The sequence below is a fragment of the Nerophis lumbriciformis genome, linkage group LG01 (genome assembly GCF_033978685.3).
Source record: "Nerophis lumbriciformis linkage group LG01, RoL_Nlum_v2.1, whole genome shotgun sequence".
In the NCBI taxonomy this organism is placed as follows: Eukaryota; Metazoa; Chordata; class Actinopteri; order Syngnathiformes; family Syngnathidae; genus Nerophis; species Nerophis lumbriciformis.
Window position 1 is genome coordinate 56,458,013 of NC_084548.2, and position 18,352 is coordinate 56,476,364.

At 36.6% G+C, this 18,352-nt stretch overlaps 1 protein-coding gene across 3 annotated transcripts; it reads right to left on the reverse strand.

The window, feature by feature from the left end:
* Positions 1–23: 23 nt before the first annotated feature.
* eps8l3b (EPS8 signaling adaptor L3b) lies at positions 24–18,311 on the reverse strand. Of its 3 annotated transcripts, XM_061987731.1 has the most exons (19): positions 18,037–18,311; positions 17,097–17,199; positions 14,637–14,758; positions 14,500–14,564; positions 14,274–14,432; positions 11,683–11,832; positions 11,184–11,269; positions 8,149–8,270; positions 6,575–6,670; positions 6,003–6,121; positions 5,795–5,933; positions 5,657–5,727; positions 5,516–5,590; positions 5,294–5,439; positions 812–1,061; positions 635–748; positions 475–563; positions 273–405; positions 41–207 (listed from the first exon to the last, which is right to left on the reverse strand). In XM_061987731.1, the coding sequence occupies exons 2-19, from the start codon at positions 17,132–17,134 to the stop codon at positions 166–168; spliced, it is 2,016 nt and encodes a 671-aa protein (XP_061843715.1). In that variant the 5' UTR covers positions 17,135–17,199; positions 18,037–18,311; the 3' UTR covers positions 41–165. The 3 variants fall into 3 exon arrangements, with proteins under 3 accessions (XP_061843713.1, XP_061843712.1, XP_061843715.1); XM_061987729.1 differs by having other exon boundaries at positions 24–405; positions 6,003–6,118; XM_061987728.1 differs by having other exon boundaries at positions 24–405.
* Positions 18,312–18,352: the final 41 nt, after the last annotated feature.

The following is an 18,352-nucleotide window of genomic DNA, read 5'->3' on the forward strand; positions in this document are numbered from 1 at the left end:
AAAAAAGCTTGAAAGCATTTTAATTTATGTTGATGATCAAATGAGTACATTTTATTAACATGCTTTTAATAATTGTAGACAACAAAACATGTTTGTTTGCTATATAAATAATTGTAAACGGAAAGAAATGTCCACAGAATGACCATGGAGAAGAAAGTGTGGTCGTTAGTAGCGTCCATCATACAGGCCTGAGGGTTCACTGGCCAGCTGCAGGGGGACAAAGAGTCAAACATTGCTGCTGTGATGCACTTGTATTGAGTGTCAACACTTACTGCAATGGCTGATTTAATGGCCTGCAGATGGAAGAAGACCTTTGCTCCTTCCTCTGGACACACAATCCTCATCTCGTCCTTGCTCATCTGCAGCAGCATTTTACCCGTCAGCACCCCGAGGCTGGCGACAGTGCTGCTCCAAACACGGCACGTTTACAGGACATTGAGCACTATTAGAATGAATCTGGATTGGTCCACTCACATCTTGGAGAAGCCTTTGTGCTGCAGCCATGCTCGCACCTCTGCAGGCGAGGACGTCATGTTTAGAGACGCCGGCCTTCGGGACGATCGCTATCGGGTGCAATGAAACACACTTGGAAGTAAAATCAAGGATTCTTGAGCAGAGCAAGCAGTGAGCTCACCATGTCCTCCAATGGTATCCCCCTCCTGATGGGCTCCAGAACATTCTGAGGAACGTTGCCTTGCTCTCCATGCTGGTTGCGTACCAGCCACCATTGCTTAGACTTTTGTACCACCTGTAGGAGATCACCTGATGATGCTCACATCCACCTCTATGCTGACAAAACCAGACGTCTCACCTCCACCACATCACCCTTCATGGCGGTGAGCTCACGGTTGTTTCGAGCCACAATGTCATACATGACTCGCATGAGCTCGCCGCCTTCTCGGATGTACCCGGGGGGTTCCTCGGGACGGAAACGCTGGCTGTTGGTCCTGCTCACGTGGTCATTTTGGTAAGGAAGCTGGGCAGGCTTGTGGGGAGCAGGTGGCTGCCAGCTGCCATAGAACTGGGGGAGGTAAGGCGGGACATCGTCGGGCCACCGAGACCTGTGATGAGACAGCGCAGCATACAAGGATCAACTAAAAAGGAGGAACTGTGATTAAATATTCATTTTGGCAGTTCATTGCCACAACACCTCTTTGTTACATGAGAGCCGACTCATGTCACATGTAAAAACAGATGGAGAACAACTTCTTCCACTACAATTCTTACTATGTAAATAAAAGTCCAGTGGAACAAGCAGTAGAAAAAAATGCATGAATGGGTGGGTTCTCAACATTTTTTCACCAAGTACCACTTGAGAAAAAACTTGGCTGTCCAAGTACCAATATAATGACCAACATTAAAATACAGTAGCCTAGTAGGCTTAAATATTCATTAAAAACAACACAGGTTATTTTTGGCCTCTGTAACAACACGGTTTGAATATAGGAAAATAAAACACTGTACTTTAATCAAGTGATTGTTTGACATGCCACTAGATGGAGCCCAGGTACCACAGTTTGAGAATAGTCTGTATCACCCCTTAAAATATTTACACTTAAGACTGCTCAAAAATTTCACATCCAAGTCACAAGTTTTCAAGAATCGCAATTTGTCTTTGTAAGAATCCATTTTAGAATAAAAATAATCAACAATTTTTGATATTATTGATAATGTTGCTTTCATTATTTTAGTTCCTTTTTTTGGTATTGTTTTTAAAAAGTATTGAATTTGTCTTTACAACTTTGTAAATGTCTATCCTTCTTATTGTAAAGCAGGGATTGGGTTGGAGTTGCTAAAAATTTTTTTATTAGAATTATTAAAATTGTGATTTAAAAAAAAAAAATTAAATTGTAATTTTTTTTTTTTTTAAACACGTTTTTAGGCCAACACTGTGTATGTGTCATACGTCAGCAGTTAAGATGAGTTTTTGTAACCTGTAACCTGTTTTGAAAAGGTTTTATTATAATGTGTGAAGTGAAGTGAATTATATTTATATAGCGCTTTTTCTCTATTGACTCGAAGCACTTTACATAGTGAAACCCAATATCTAAGTTACATTTAAACCAGTGTGGGTGGCACTGGGAGCGGGTGGGTAAAGTGTCTTGCCCAAGGACACAACGGCAGTGACTAGGATGACGGAAGCGGGGATCGAACCTGGAACCCTCAAGTTGCTGGCACGGCCACTGTACCAACCGAGCCATACCGTCCCGAAATAATAATCTATATACAATATATATAAAGTTATATATTTGGAATGGTGTTGAATCAGGAACTGATATGAATCGTCACCCCGAGAATGGGAATCAAATCGTGAGGAGTCCAAAGAATCTCATCTCTATTATTTATTGTCATAACTTAAAACCAAAGCAATAAGTTTGTGGGTTTTTTTTTACAAAGGACCTCCTATAAAATATGGTAACACTTTACAAGTAGACATTATTACGCATTCATAAAGCATTAGTAAATACTGAATAATTGATCAATGTTTTACCGTATGGATAATATTAATAAAAGACTAATGGTTGCATTTTGACTGCAGACCTTTCAGCAATATCAGCAGTCCACACATCAGGTGTGTCCTGTGACTGACAGTCATAAAGTGCAACATATCACTTCATATCGCAAGATGAACTAGCTGTTATGAAAGAGCTTTAGATTAACATTCCCTTCTTCAGAAAAACAAGTGGGAAACCTTCCAACAACCGTAAGCAGAATTTTTTGGGAAAATGAAACAATTGTTATACTCTTATTCAAACTGGAATTTGATTAGATGCATGTTTATTTTTTGTTTTTGTTTTTATGCATTTTTTGTATCTATACAAAATCATGGAAAATAAATGTGTCAACAATAAAAAGAATGTGTGCAAAACAACAAATTCAAAACACAAACGTTCCTGACACAACTCAAACTGTATACCTGCCTACAAAGACCAGTACTGACATGCACCACAGGAGACACTGAGAACACTCTGGAACATTTGACATTATGTTCTCAACAACGATGGAGCAGGAAGGTGCTCGGAATACTTTTGCGGTAAAAATTATTCAAGCAAGTATGGAGGGGCGGCCATGTTTGTGTGGTTACTAATGTTAATGTAATCTCAACCAAGCATGGGGTCATGATAGTCAGAGCTTTTCTTCTTGTCACTCAATCTATTTGTTCATTTTCCATCTTTTATTTACACGTCTGTTAAAATGTAATGATGTTTCAATACTTTACATTAGTTTTGGGCAATACTACAATTTGAGCATCAATCCAATACCAAGTAGTTACAGGGGCAGTATTGGCCATACCAATGAATAGAATAGAATAGAAAGTACTTTATTGATCCCTGGGGGAAATTCAGCACCACAGTTTGCTCACAATAAACAATAAACACGTAGGTATTTTTTACATGAGAATAATATAAATACAGTCTATTATAAAGCATTATTCACATGTGAATAATATAAATACAGCCTATCATACAGCATTATTTACATGTGAATAATATAAATACAGTCTATCATACAGCATTATTTACATGTGAATAATATAAATACAGTCTATTATACAGCATTATTTATATGTGAATAATATAAATACAGTCTATTATAAAGCATCATTTACTTGTGAATAATATAAATACAGTCTACTATAAAGCATTATTCACATGTGAATAATATAAATACAGTCTATTGTACAGCATTATTTACATGTGAATAATATAAATACAGTCTATTATAAAGAATTATTCACATGTAAATAATATAAATACAGTCTATCATACAGCATTATTTACATGTGAATAATATAAATACAGTCTATTATAAAGCATTATTCACATGTGAATAATATAAATACAGTCTATTATACAGCATTACTCACATGTGAATAATATAAATACAGTCAATTATACATTCAAGATGCTGATACAGATACTTTAATGTTTTAAGATCATTTAATGATTACATTTTTGATCACAATTATAATCCGACAAAAACTCGGGATAACAGTGTAACGTTTTCAATTAAAACATTTTAATTATTGCCTACTATTGGCTCTAAAGTAAGTTAGTTGTTCTTACCTTATAGCCCTCCTATGTCCAGAGACTTATTTGCTGGGGTTGTAAACGATAACAAAAAGGACGAAAGAGTTTTTCATTATAAAAAATATTGATTTAACCACTGTAATATCGACCATATACCAACACTATACTTGGTATTGTATCGACCCTCTCACCTTTTAATTTTCCTGAGGGAACTCTCCTGAAGGAATCAACAAAGTAGCGAATTTTTTGGACTATAAGTCGCAGTTTTTTTCATAGTTTGGCCGGGGGTGCCACTTATACTCAGGAGCGACTTATGTGTGGAATTATTAACACATTACCATAAAATATCAAATAATATTATTTAGCTCATTCACGTAAGAGACTAGACGTATAAGATTTCATGGGATTTAGCGATTAGGAGTGACAGATTGTTTGGTAAACGTATAGCATGTTCTATATGTTATAGTTATTGGAATGACTCTTACCATAATATGTTACGTTAACATACCAGGCACGTTCTCAGTTGGTTATTTATGCCTCATATAACATACACTTATTCAGCCTGTTGTTCACTATTCTTTATTTATTTTAAATTGCCTTTCAAATGTCTATTCTTGGTGTTGGGTTTTATCAAATAAATTTCCCCCAAAAATGCGACTTATACTCCAGTGCAACTTATATATGTTTTTTCCCTTCTTTATTATGCATTTTCGGCCGGTGCGACTTATACTCCGGAGCGACTTATATTCCAAAAAATACGGTACTATCTATATATCTATCTACCTTTGTTTACATTCAATAGCTTGGCGGCCTACAGCGTGTAGTGAAGCATGTTTACCTTACTAGCAAGCTTAAGTTATCAGAGAACAGAGGACTTAGGATGCTAATTTGACCATAACGATATCAATGAGCAGATAAGAAGACTGATGTGACAGAGTGAGTCCATCCTGTCATCTTAATGAGTGATGTGATGACAAATGTCATTTTACGTGTCACTTTGCTGCCTCTAAACCAGGACTCCCTTGTAAAAGAAGTTATTAATCTCAGTGGAGTTTTTTTTTCCTGGTTAAATAAAAAAAGAATAAACAAGCTGCTCTGGAATAGATGTTGACGTTGATATTTCTAGTCAAACAAATGCAATGTAGATGGAAATATGCTACGTAATTGTTCTGATAGACAAAGTGTGGAAGAAAAGGGGTCGTCCTTCATTGTTATTATTTTTGACCAATAATGAAATCATTCCTCTCCTTGTGTCTCTATACCTGGGGATGTTCCAGCTGTCTCCCAGAGACCTCCAGAGCTGGTCTTCCTCGGGGCCGACCACCTGCCTGAGAAGCCTCAGGCCCGCCTCCGTCAGCAAGGGGGAGACCACTGTGGGCGGCAGCTGTGCGTGGTAGTGAGGCAGGATCTGGGCGGCAAATGAAGTTTATTTGATGGTTTTTGTGCGTCAGGGAGCTAAGAAATCCAGACAGGGAAGCGCTTACTGTGGCTAAACTGGTAAATAAGATGTGGACATAGTCAGGAGCGCTGGGGTTGGACAGAGAGCCGTGCAGCTGTCCCTGGAACATATTTCAACTCATACACAGGATCCATGCAGGGCAGTCATAGGGAGCATGTGCACTTACCAACAGGTTAAATCCATATTTTATTTTCTGAAGACAGGAGACAAATTCCTGAGTGGGAGGCAGGGGGGCAGCTGGACACAAAGCGTGTAACATGTCAACCATCACAACATGCGCCGTGTCCACAAGCAAAGACTTCACCTGTGCTCCTGGAGCTTTTCTTCTTAAACACGCCTTTCTTTTTGCCCTTGTCGCTCTGCTGGGGGGGAGTCACGTCTGTGGCAGCAAACACTTTCCCTATGAAGGTCTCCAGATCATCAAAAATGTGGTTTAAAATGGCCTGTGGAGCGGAGGGGACACATGTAATGAATGAGCGCCAAGTGGTGAGAAGTATATTTTTGCCACTGACCGTGTTCCTGCCAAAATCCGCCTGCTCCGACACATCTGCTCGGCCGTGGGAGCCGCCAACGTCACGCCGGTACGCTGCTTCCTCTTTGGGGGTGTAGTAGCTAGGAGGAGGAATGTCTTCTGATTGGATACAAGGATGGGCATATGGACAGACACAACATTAGGTACACCTGCACAATCTAATACAACAACATCTAGATTCCAAATTCAGTGTTGAGCAAATAAAAAAACTCCTCTCACTACCTTCCAGGTGAGACACTTTGGACTGAAATTTTTTATTTCAATTCAATTTCATAATCTCTCATCCATGTTAACACAGTACAAGGCTGCTCTTTAATATGGTAACAGGAAAAGAAGAGAATAATTCACTTTTGTTAACTAAGACTTATTCGTTACATTTATTTAAATTTTACAACATTTAAAAATATATAAATATATATTTGTAAATGGCTCTGCCTCACTACACTGACAATATGTTCTTGCTACTTTCCAAATATAAATTACAATCATTACCTTTGTCAAGTTCAAGTTTTACAGTTGAACTCATCAACGGTCCTGTACTAGAAACATTACCAGGTTCTGGGTCAGTCCACTGTGGCAGAGGGCGCTCCGACCGCTGTGGGCTTCTTTCCCACGGTGTAACACGAGGTCCAGCCTGATGGAAACTGTCTGAAACCAGGATACATTTTTTCAGTACCATTTCCAGAGGCAGCTACACCCATTCATACATTCATGCATCCATATATACATCCATCCATCCATATATACATCCATCCATACAGATACATACATACATACATACATACATACATACATACATACATACATTAAGTTAAAGTACCAATGATTGTCACACACACACACACACACACACACACTAGGTGTGGCGAAATTCCATCCATACATACATACACATACATACATACATAAATATACATACATAAATACATAGTATACATACATACATCCATATACATACAATCCTACATACAGTACATACATCCATCCATCCATCCATCCATCTGTATACATACATACATACATACATATATACATCCATCCATCCGTATACATACATACATACATACATATACATACATCCACCCATTCATACATCCATATATACATCCATCCATCCATATATACATCCATCCATACACATACATACATACATACATACATACATACATTAAGTTAAAGTACCAATGATTGTCACACACACACACACTAGGTGTGGCGAAATTACATCCATCCATCCATCCATCCATCCATCCATCCATCCATACATACATACATACATACATACATAGTATACATACATTCATCCATATACATACATCCCTACATACAGTGCATTGTACATCCATACATCTGTATACATACATACATACATACATACATACATACATATACATATACATACATCCACCCATTCATACATCCATATATACATCCATCCATCCATATATACATCCATCCATACAGATACATACATACATACATACATACATACATACATACATATATACATTCATCCATCCATATATACATCCATCCATACAGATACATACATACATACATACATACATACATACATACATACATACATAAATACATTAAGTTAAAGTACCAATGATTGTCACACACACACACACACTAAGTGTGGCGAAATTACATCCATCCATACATACATACACATACATACATACACATACATACACACATACATACATACATCCATAATATACATACATACATAGTATAGATACATACATCCATATACATACAGTACATCCCCACATACAGTACATTGTACATCCATACATCCATCCATCTGTATACATACATACATACATACATAATATACGTACATACATAGTATACATACATACATCCATATACTGTACATACATCCCTACATACAGTACATTGTACATCTGTATACATACATACATACATACATACATACATACATACAGTATATACATCCATCCATCCGTATACATACATACATACACATACATACATACATCCATCCATACATACACACACACAATCCAACAAACTCCAATACAACAATGCATAGACAAAGAAAATACGACAGAATTGAAACATTACTACTTGCAGTTGATAAGAGCAAAGTTTACCAGGTTCTCTGTCAGTCCACTGTGGTAGAGGGCGCCCTGAAGGCGGTAGTGATGATTGGTGAGGTCTTTCTTGCTGGAAATTTCCAAGAGATCGAAGCCCGATAGTATTCTCGCTGTTACTTCTGAAAAGCATCACAAAAAAACAAATACAACTTTGCTACCTATCTGATTGTCTAATGCTGTCCTGTGTTTATCTAGAGCAGTAATTCTTAACCATAGGGCCGGCGCCCATTGTTGGGCTGTGAGCGCCCCATGGTGGGCCACCAAACAATATCTGTTTCTCAGCTGTGGTCAGCATGGGCTGCAGCGGTACTCAGTTGTAATTAGGGTTGTACGGTATACCGGTACTAATAAAGTACAGCGGTATCAAGGAATTGAAAATGCTACCATACTGCCTTTGAAAAATACCAGTATCTTTTTCATCCGCATGCTGCCGTGCTGCGGTGACGTTGCCGAGCCGAGTAGCATGTTGAGTGAGTGAGCGCGCACACACTAACAGAGAGCAGAAGCAGAAACACCGCGGGGAGGAAAAATGGGAAATTAAGGCAATTCTACTGATTAATAAAGAGGGTGCGTGAAGTGCAATACGGAGATATCTGGGCTTCAAAACTATCGATCAAGGTGACGCTTTAAATACGGAAGATTTAAAACCTTTACAAAACAAGCATCCAGACTTGCACCATAAGTTTAAAGGTAGTGTAGTTAACCAGTGCCCCTGTTGTGCACATATAGATACGTAGACGCGCACGGCATGCAGCTGGTTGCCAATTATTAGCGGAGTCCAAACCGGCCCACATAGCGTAAACTAATGCAAGTGAAAAAACAGAATTTTGTAAGAAATTGCTACAACTTGTGTTTTGTCTTTAACAATTTGTGTTTTACTGCTACATGTCTTATCTGTGTACTTTTAGCCATAGTACCGTATTTTTCGGACTATAAGTCGCCGTTTTTTCCATAGTTTGGCCGGGCAGGGGTGCGACTTATACTCAGGAGCGACTTATGTGTGAAATTATTAACACATTACCGTAAAATATCAAATAATATTATTTAGCTCATTCACGTAAGAGACTACACGTATAATATTTCATGGGATTTAGCGATTAGGAGTGACAGATTGTTTGGTAAACGTATAGCATGTTCTATATGTTATAGTTATTTGAATGATTCTTACCATAATATGTTACGTTAACGTACCAGGCACGTTCTCAGTTGGTTATTTATGCCTCATATAACGTACACTTATTCAGCCTGTTGTTCACTATTCTTTATTTATTTTAAATTGCCTTTCAAATGTGTAATCTTGGTGTTGGGTTTTATCAAACAAATTTCCCCAAAAAATGTGACTTATACTCCAGTGCGACTTATATATGATTTTTTCCTTCTTTATTATGCATTTTCGTCCGGTGCAATTTATACTCCGGAGCGACTTATAGTCCGAAAAATGCGGTATTGTTTTTAGAAGGGATGTCTGATAATGGCTTTTTGCCGATATCCGATATTCCGATTTTGTCCAATTCTTTAATTACCGATACCAACCGATACCGATATCAACCGATATATACAGTCGCGGAATTAACACATTATTATGCCTAATTTGGACAACCAGGCATGGTGAAGATAAGGTACTTTTAAAAAAATTAATAAAATAAGATAAGATAAATAAATTAAAAACATTTTCTTGAATAAAAAAGAAAGTAAAACAATATAAAAACAGTTACATAGAAACTACTAATTAATGAAAATTTGTCAAATTAACTGTTAAAGGTTAGTACTATTAGTGGACCAGCAGCACGCACAATCATGTGTGCTTACGGACTGTATCCCTTGCAGACTGTATTGATATATATTGATATATAATGTAGGAACCAGAATATTAATAACAGAAAGAAACAACCCTTTTGTGTGAATGAGTGTAAATGGGGGAGGGAGTTTTTTTGGGTTGGTGCACTAATTGTAAGTGTATCTTGTGTTTTTTATGTTGATTTAATTAAAAAAAAACAAAAAAAACAACATACCAATAATAAAAGAAATGATACCGATAATTTCCGATATTACATTTTAACGCATTTATCGGCCGATATTATCGGACATATCTAGTTTTTAGTAATTACCAATGATTGTATTTGTCTTCAAGTACAGACCAAGAGTGGCAAACATAAATCATGAGGCATCTGATAAAATGTCAGTAAACTATTCTAATCTAATCCTAGATTATGGCAGACAATATGAAATATATAAAATTGTAAATTGTTCTTTGAATGCAACAAAACAGGCCAATGTGTTTAATGTTTTTTAATTTTTGTTGTAATCTTCTAAAATTGTTCTTTGAGTGCAATAAGACCCATATGTTTAATGTATCGTAAGATTTTTTTGTTAAAATGAAGCCCAATTTTTTTTTTTGTGGTCCCCTTTATTTTGCAAAGTAGCGAAATACATTTTGGTACCGGTACTGGTACCTAAATATTGGTATCGGGACAATCCTTGTTGTAATACACTTGTCTACCATACGCAGTAATGACAATATCAAACAAACAGAAGAAGTCTGGAGCTAAAGTCATAGAAGTTTCTTACGCACAAAAATTATGACTAATTTGGTGAAGCTGTATTTTCTTCTGCACTTAAATTATATTGACAACTTATTTAGGAAACATACATATTATTATTATTATTATTAATTTAATTAGAATGTATTTACTTTAAATGCTGCATCATGCATGTGTAAAATTCATCAGTTTTTATGAGTCTCTTCTTTTGCAATATATTTGATAAGTATTTATTTTTGTAATCAATCTGACCTAAGCCTTGATAATAATATTTGTGATGAATGGATTTTATATATTTTGACAAGTATATCCTGTTAAACTGAAAGGAGGTTGGATATAATTATTAAATACGATTAAAATGAGGAGTATGATTATTAATTCAATGTCAATATTTGAGTGGGCTTGTGGCCCCTCTGTCGTGGAAAAGTTGGGTCCTGAGGTCAAAAAGGTGAAGAACCCCTGATCCAGAGGACAAAGTGTGTGTCAATGTACCTTTGGACTGTCTGGTCAAAGCGTGGTTCCACTTGGCTGCTTCCTTTTTGAACAAACTTGTCTAGATCACTCTTTAGGAGTTCTGCCTATAGTAAAACAAAAATATTTTTGAAAATTAATTATAACAAGAAAGAGGATGGTCCACCAGATGGCACTGTTTGTTTGTTTCTGTCCACTATTTTAGAGTTGATACAGAGGAGTGTTGAAATTGTGAAATGGACATGCATGAATATATTTGTCTCATATTGTGTTGTTTTAGAAATGAATAAAAAGTCCTTCCTTTGCTAGTCAAACAGCCGAGTGGGCGTGGCTAGTCTTTAATAAAGCACCATATAAACTCTGCCTAGCAACAAGGAGGGCAAACAAAACCAAGTGACATGACCAGATAAAGGAACATTGCCACGCCCGTTAGGTAGATACAATGTTATTTCTAGGTGTGATGGTTTATAATGAATGATAAACTGATGTTCATTGTCTTTTAGAATACACGAACACTCACCCCAGTCTCTTCACACTGGAAGATGAAGACCTGAGGGAAGTGTTTGCTGCGTTCCCTGGCAGTCACCATCAGCAGGGAGTCGTAAGAGCAGCTGTCCAACACGACTTTGGTCTGCTGGATGTTCGTCACAGGGACAACCTCCAGCTCCGCCTTTAGTGCAAAACACAGCAGGGTCAAGGTTTAATTATTCTTACAGCACAATTGTAAAAACAGCCACAACTGCTCCAAAGTGCTGTACAAGAAAAACAAAAAAAAGGTTAAAACATTTTTTTTAATAAAAATCACAATAAAGTTCAGACAAGGCTATAAATACACAACTAAACAAACCAAACAATAAAATGGTGCAAAAGTATGCGATTGAAGTATATATATAAGTATCGAGTTGCGGAGAGGATTAAAACACTCCCCTTTTTTCCTCAACCGCCATGTATAGCTAATAATCCAAATAGAGTTATGGTTGCTCATAGAGCGGGCCGCATAAATAATGGTTGGACTGACATTTTATCTGGCGGTGTACCCGCCTACCGCCCGAATGCAGCTGAGATAGGCTCCAGCACCGCCCGCGACCCCGAAAGGGAAAAGCGGTAGGAAAGGGATGGAAATACATGTCCTTTATATACTGTGAGCATCCTTTTGTGCATAATCTTATTTTTCCACTTGTTTGTACTTTATGATCACACTCTGCAATGGCATATTTATTTTTAGTTAGCTCTTTGTCTTTTGTACATTTAATTGTACAAAAGTTTGTATCACTGAATTTTTTTAAGTTTCATTTTAAAATGAAAATTCACATACTGTTCATTTAAAATAGAAAGTGCAATAAAAAAAAATATATTACATAGTAAAGAGTCGTGATCAATGATCGTGATTTCAATATTGTTAAAAATAATTGTGCTTATTATTTTGGCCATAATCGTGCAGCCCTACGAGAAAGACACAAAAAAATTTTGTTTGCGGCACTTTTTATGTAACCGTTCGTGAGGATTCTGATTAATTCTTCATCTAAAAGGAAATATGTGAACATCCCATTAGTCAGCATCCCAGTGAGAGCAGACATTGTACAATAAGTGTTTGTTCTATTATGTTGTTGTTTGTATTTCTTGTTTTAACAGTTAGCAATACTGCTGCATGATTCTTAGTGTTTCACTAGAGCTGGATCTGTTTGGCACACAGCTTCTAAAACTTATATTGAGGCTCAAAAATATAAGGTTTTGGATCATCATTTGTCCCAAAGTAGTCTTTGTTGTCTCTCACAAAGTCTGCCATGATTAGTAGAGCTGTTGTTGTTGAAGGGAATAGCAAACGCTGTGATGTGTCTGTGAAATGAATACACCGCTGTATGCTTAAAATAAGCAAAATACAAAAATATTACATGTTATTATGAATGTTCCTGTTATTACATGACATACATATTTACAGCATGTATATAAAACGATGGAGGTTTTTAGAGCGCTTATATGTGGAATAGAGAAACTCCTACGTGCTCCATTGTTAGCTGACTTTTGCTAGTGTTTATTTACGAGTTATGCTTCTCTCACATAGGGAATGTGAATGATACTCAAAATAAATAAATAAAAAAGTGCAGCTCCCCTTTAAGCAAAGAGTGAGATTTCTTTTAAATCACATTTAGAAAACTAATTTAATTTCACTTTCAAAGTAAATTTCATTTAAAAAAATGGTGTTCCAAAACAAAATGTGTGATTTACCCTTTATAAGACAACTGTATACTTATAGGTATCATTCATTAAATTACAGTACATCATATTCATTTTTTTAAAAATCAAAAAAATCTATTCATTTTGCATTGATTTTTTAAGCTTCCAAATTCAATAATTTTATAATGAATATAATTACACATTATAATGTATTATAGTATGCTAATATGCACAATCCATGTGAATGTATACATTTACCGTATTTTTCGGACTATAAGTTGCAGTTTTTTTCATAGTTTGGCCGGGCTCCAGTGCGACTTATATGTTTTTTCCTTCTATATTATGCATTTTCGGCAGGTGCGACTTATACTCCGGTGCGACTTATACTCCGAAAAATACAGTACATGGTTTGTGCATGTTAGCATAGTTAGGATGTTACAGCATATAGTTGTCAATTTATTGTAATTAACCAAAAACATACAATTGTGAAGTGACAGCATAGAGTTGTAACTTTTTTGCTTTGACTGTAAAATCACAGCTCTGCAGTTACAGTAGATTGCTGTAAATATATTTCACAGTCAATTACTGTAAATGTTACTGTGTAATTAATGCAATTATTAGCTAGTCATTTTCTGTGAATTTACAATGAACATTTTTACAATGACGTCTGTATCTACCCTAAGAAAGTTAAAGCAGTCTACTGCTGTTACCCTCTTCGAGCAGGTAGATCACATGTACACAGCAGGAATATGCAAAAACTATTCAAGAGTTACTACATGGAACTTAGAATTTTGAAAAGTATGTTCAGATTTTTTGGACAATGTCCACAGCTTCTTATAATAAATTTAAAAAAATGCATAAATTATAAATATATAAAAGTATACATGCATGAAAGGTGTATCCTTACCTGACAAGTTACTGATTTGAGTGTCTTACCTTGGTCTGGGTGTCACAGAGCACAAGGTATCCTCCTTGGACCTCCATGATCATCTCCTGAGGCCACAGACGACCTTTGGCGTCCAGCTTCTTGACCTTGGCCACACAGTCGTCCACTGTGATCACCTGGTGGCCGTCCAGCTCGCAGGTCAGCACGTGCTGAGGGGTGTGGAGTGTGGTGAGTGTGTGTGTGTGTCACTACCCACACGCAGATCATTCAGTGTACCTCCACTCTGGTGTGAAGGTTGTCAGGCTGCCTGTTGAGCACCTCTGAGTATTCTTTTCTCTGCACTGACAAACATGCAGCAAGTTCAAGGATGCACATTTGAAACAGCTGATATGTTTAATCACGTGTCGACGTACTGTATATGGATTTGCCAGTAGGCCTGGATAAGCTTCTCTCGGGGCTCTTCGGTGAGGACCCCCTGTAGTCATCTTGTTGGAAAGCCCACCTGGACTGAGGAAGCTCCTCTGGTGAGAAACCCCTGTAACATAAAAAAATTCTCAATCTGCAGTGCGAGTCACACTACTGGTACACTGGTATACATTTACATTCCAATTTCCATTTTTTAAAATTAAATATGAAATTATATTAGAAACACAACCTAAAAAGTGTGAAATAAAAATGTGATTTGACTTCAAAACGTCAAAGACTTTAATGTAATGATCAATTCTTAAAAGGTGGCACTACTAGTTTCACTATAGTGAAACTAGTAGTGCCACCTTTTAACTGCATGGGTACCACTATAGTGGTACTATAGTGGTACCCATGCAGGCTCTATTTAGTGGTACTCAGCAACACAGTTTTATGTGTTACAAATGTGGTTTATTGAAATGTATAAGTTACCAATGGGTGGTACTAGTTCCACTGGTGGCATGCAAGCTTTATTTACACTTTTTAATAAAAACATACAACTACTGTATGGTCATGCCGGACAGCTGCCGAAAAATATCTGCTCTGACACACATGCCGTTGTAATACAATTTCCAACAATTAATTAGGTCTCAGTTTGCACTGTAACTATATCCATATTGAAAGTTTACTTCAGAAAAAGTACATTAATAATTTGTTACTATTTCAGTGTATTTCTTTAATCACCTCATAGTTTGGTCATTATTTTTATAAGCCCCCGATTTTTTTCTAATTTGCCTGACTTGAGCCTTCTTCTTTAAAGGGGAACTGCACTTTTTGGAATGTTGCCTATTGTTCACAATCATTATGAAAGACAAGATAGATGGATTTTTTTTTTAATGCATTCTAACTTGTAAATAAACGTAAATAAAAGTCCGCTTACAGCAGAGCCAATGGAAGGTCCTCTATTTCGCCCATAAAATCTAATAAATAACCATTCAAAAAGCGCCAACAATATGCCATTTACATTTTGTGACTTGAATATTACCTACATAGTGGCCTAGTAGTTAGAGTGTATGCCCCGAGAACGGTAGGTTGTGAGTTCAAACCCCGGGCGAGTCATACCAAAGACTATAAAAATGGGACCCATTACCTCCCTGCTTGGCACTCAGCATCAAGGGTTGGAATTGGGGGTTAAATCACCAAATATAATTCCCGTGAGCGGCACTGCTGCTGCCCACTGCTCCCCTCACCTCCCAGGGGGTAAACAAGGGGATGGGTCAAATGCAGAGGACACATTTCACCACACCTAGTGTGTGTGTGACAATCATTGGTACTTTAACTTTAACTTTATAAGCGCTAACGCAGACAAACTATTTATAGCGGTGTTGTAATCACAAGCCTGTGTACAATTTCGACATGATCGACTGGCGAGGTGTTTCCTCGCTTCCTTGCTCCCTGGAAGTTTATTGTAGATCATGCATCTCACCTGGACAGGAGAAGTCTGAGGACGTATTCCGACAAGTTGGTAAACTATGACAGTCATTTAGAACCCGAAAATGGCAAGCACGACACGACACCACACCACACTTGCCCACCCTCAACACTGTTTTTTCGTGAGGATTATGGTCATTCTTCATCTAAATGGGAATATATGAACATCCCAGCAGTGGGCATCCTTATGACAGCAGACATTGTACAGTAAGTGATGTACTGTTGGCTCACATGAAGTCTGCAGTGAGTAATAACCAGTGATGAAGAAAAAAAAAAAAAGCAAACGTTGTGATGCGTGTTTGAAATTAATGTGCCGCGTATGCTAAAAATGATCAAAATACGTAAATGTTCAATGTTATAATTAATGTGCCTGTTACTACATTACACATATACTTACAGTGTGTATATAAAACCTCAATGGAGGTGTTTGAGAGCGACTCTCATAGCCTCCATTGTAAGCGGTCTTTTGATCGCATTTAATATTTAGAAAGCAAAAAAAAAACATCCGCCGTCATGTCTCTCAAGATTGTGAACGATAGATAATTTCCCCCAAAACAGTGCAGTTCCGCTTTAAGAAAGTTGATCAGTTTTTATACTCATTAATGACCACAATATATTGTTAATGTTTGAAATAATAGTTATTACTTGCATATTTGACAACTGTAAATACATGTTTTTGTAGTGTAAATATTTAAATGAGCACCAGCTTCAAAAGTTAAAAAAAAGGTTCACAACCCTTAAGAAATAATTGTAAAAATGTAAAATGAGTGAGGTTTTTTTTAAAGTAATACTCCAACGGTGGTAGGCTAGAATTTATAAAAAAGTTACATAACCATTTCAACGGAATCAATTTGACCTGTCCAAACCAGTCCACCTTAAATCTGCAGATTTAATGCAACAATACTGTATGCTAAACGGCTGCATTTCTGATAGAAACTGAAGACCCAAATTAATGACACAAGTAAATATTAACTAACCTCGGTGAGTAAGAGAAGGGACGAGAGTTTCCCAACATTTTCCAACTTAGGTCTTATTTTCTTTTACGGTGTTCCAAGACAGGAAGAATTGATCAATTCAAACCTATAAAGGAAAAGTCATGTTTTTATTACATTGAAGGTGTGTTACAACACATGAACTCCTTAAATACACAAGTAGGCAGGTTAATTATACACTTGTCAATGAATGCTGGTGTTTACCTACTTTGCACATAGACATTTCAAATATAAAACACCTCAAAAGTAATAGTTTATAAACTGAGTCATTAAAAATATAGTTTAATAAATTGAAGTATTTGCTATGGCATTTAATCTTGTGTTTATTATTTGGATCCCCATAAGCTATTCTTATTAGGGTGTGAAATAAAATGCAATATAGAATTATCTAGAACCAAGAATTATTTTATAATTCATCATACTGCATCTGACAATTCACAACAAATACATATAAAGTAAATTTAGCTCTATACAATAAATGAGCAGATAAATTCCCTTTATAACAAATGAGATTTAAAGTATTAAAATTATAACATGGGCGTTCTGGTATTTGTAGGTTTTTAATGTACAACAGGCTGTTTAAACTCAGGCTATTGTGACTTATAGTGCATAATTAACTTTAACAACATTCTGAATATGAATGTTTTATCAGTATAATTTCTTTGGAAAGGAGATTGTTGGATAGCAATTAGACGTATTAATCAATTTTCTTTGAGTGGCTGTATACATTACATACGGTATATATCTTACATATTAAGCTTTAAGCTATGACATGATTGTGAATCGCCAAAAACATTTAACTGTCACATGAAAGCTAGATATTTACTCATTAAATAAGGCCAAAAAACAAGAGAAGACAATTTAAAAAACAATAGCATCCAACATTGTTAATGATAGTCTGAAGACATCACAAATGTTTTATTACCTTTCAGCTTTGATCAAGTGACATTATGACCGATCTTCACCACAAAGAAGGGAGCAAGTCTTTCTCGCGTGGCGTTATGCTCAATATTCCCTCACTTCCTGCTTACACACACAGTGATCAAAGATCGCCAGGCTGGGCCTGTGTCATACAGGTGGGCTGGTATTACAGGTGTTGTTGCAAGGGCGTTAGATTTAATGTTCATGATGAGTCCAAAGGTGGGCAAAAGTTCAAAGGTGGAGACGCTTTGAGAAAAAAAAACCTGCATTATGCAAGTATTTATTAATGTGTGTAATTGTGGACGTAAAAATAGTGAACC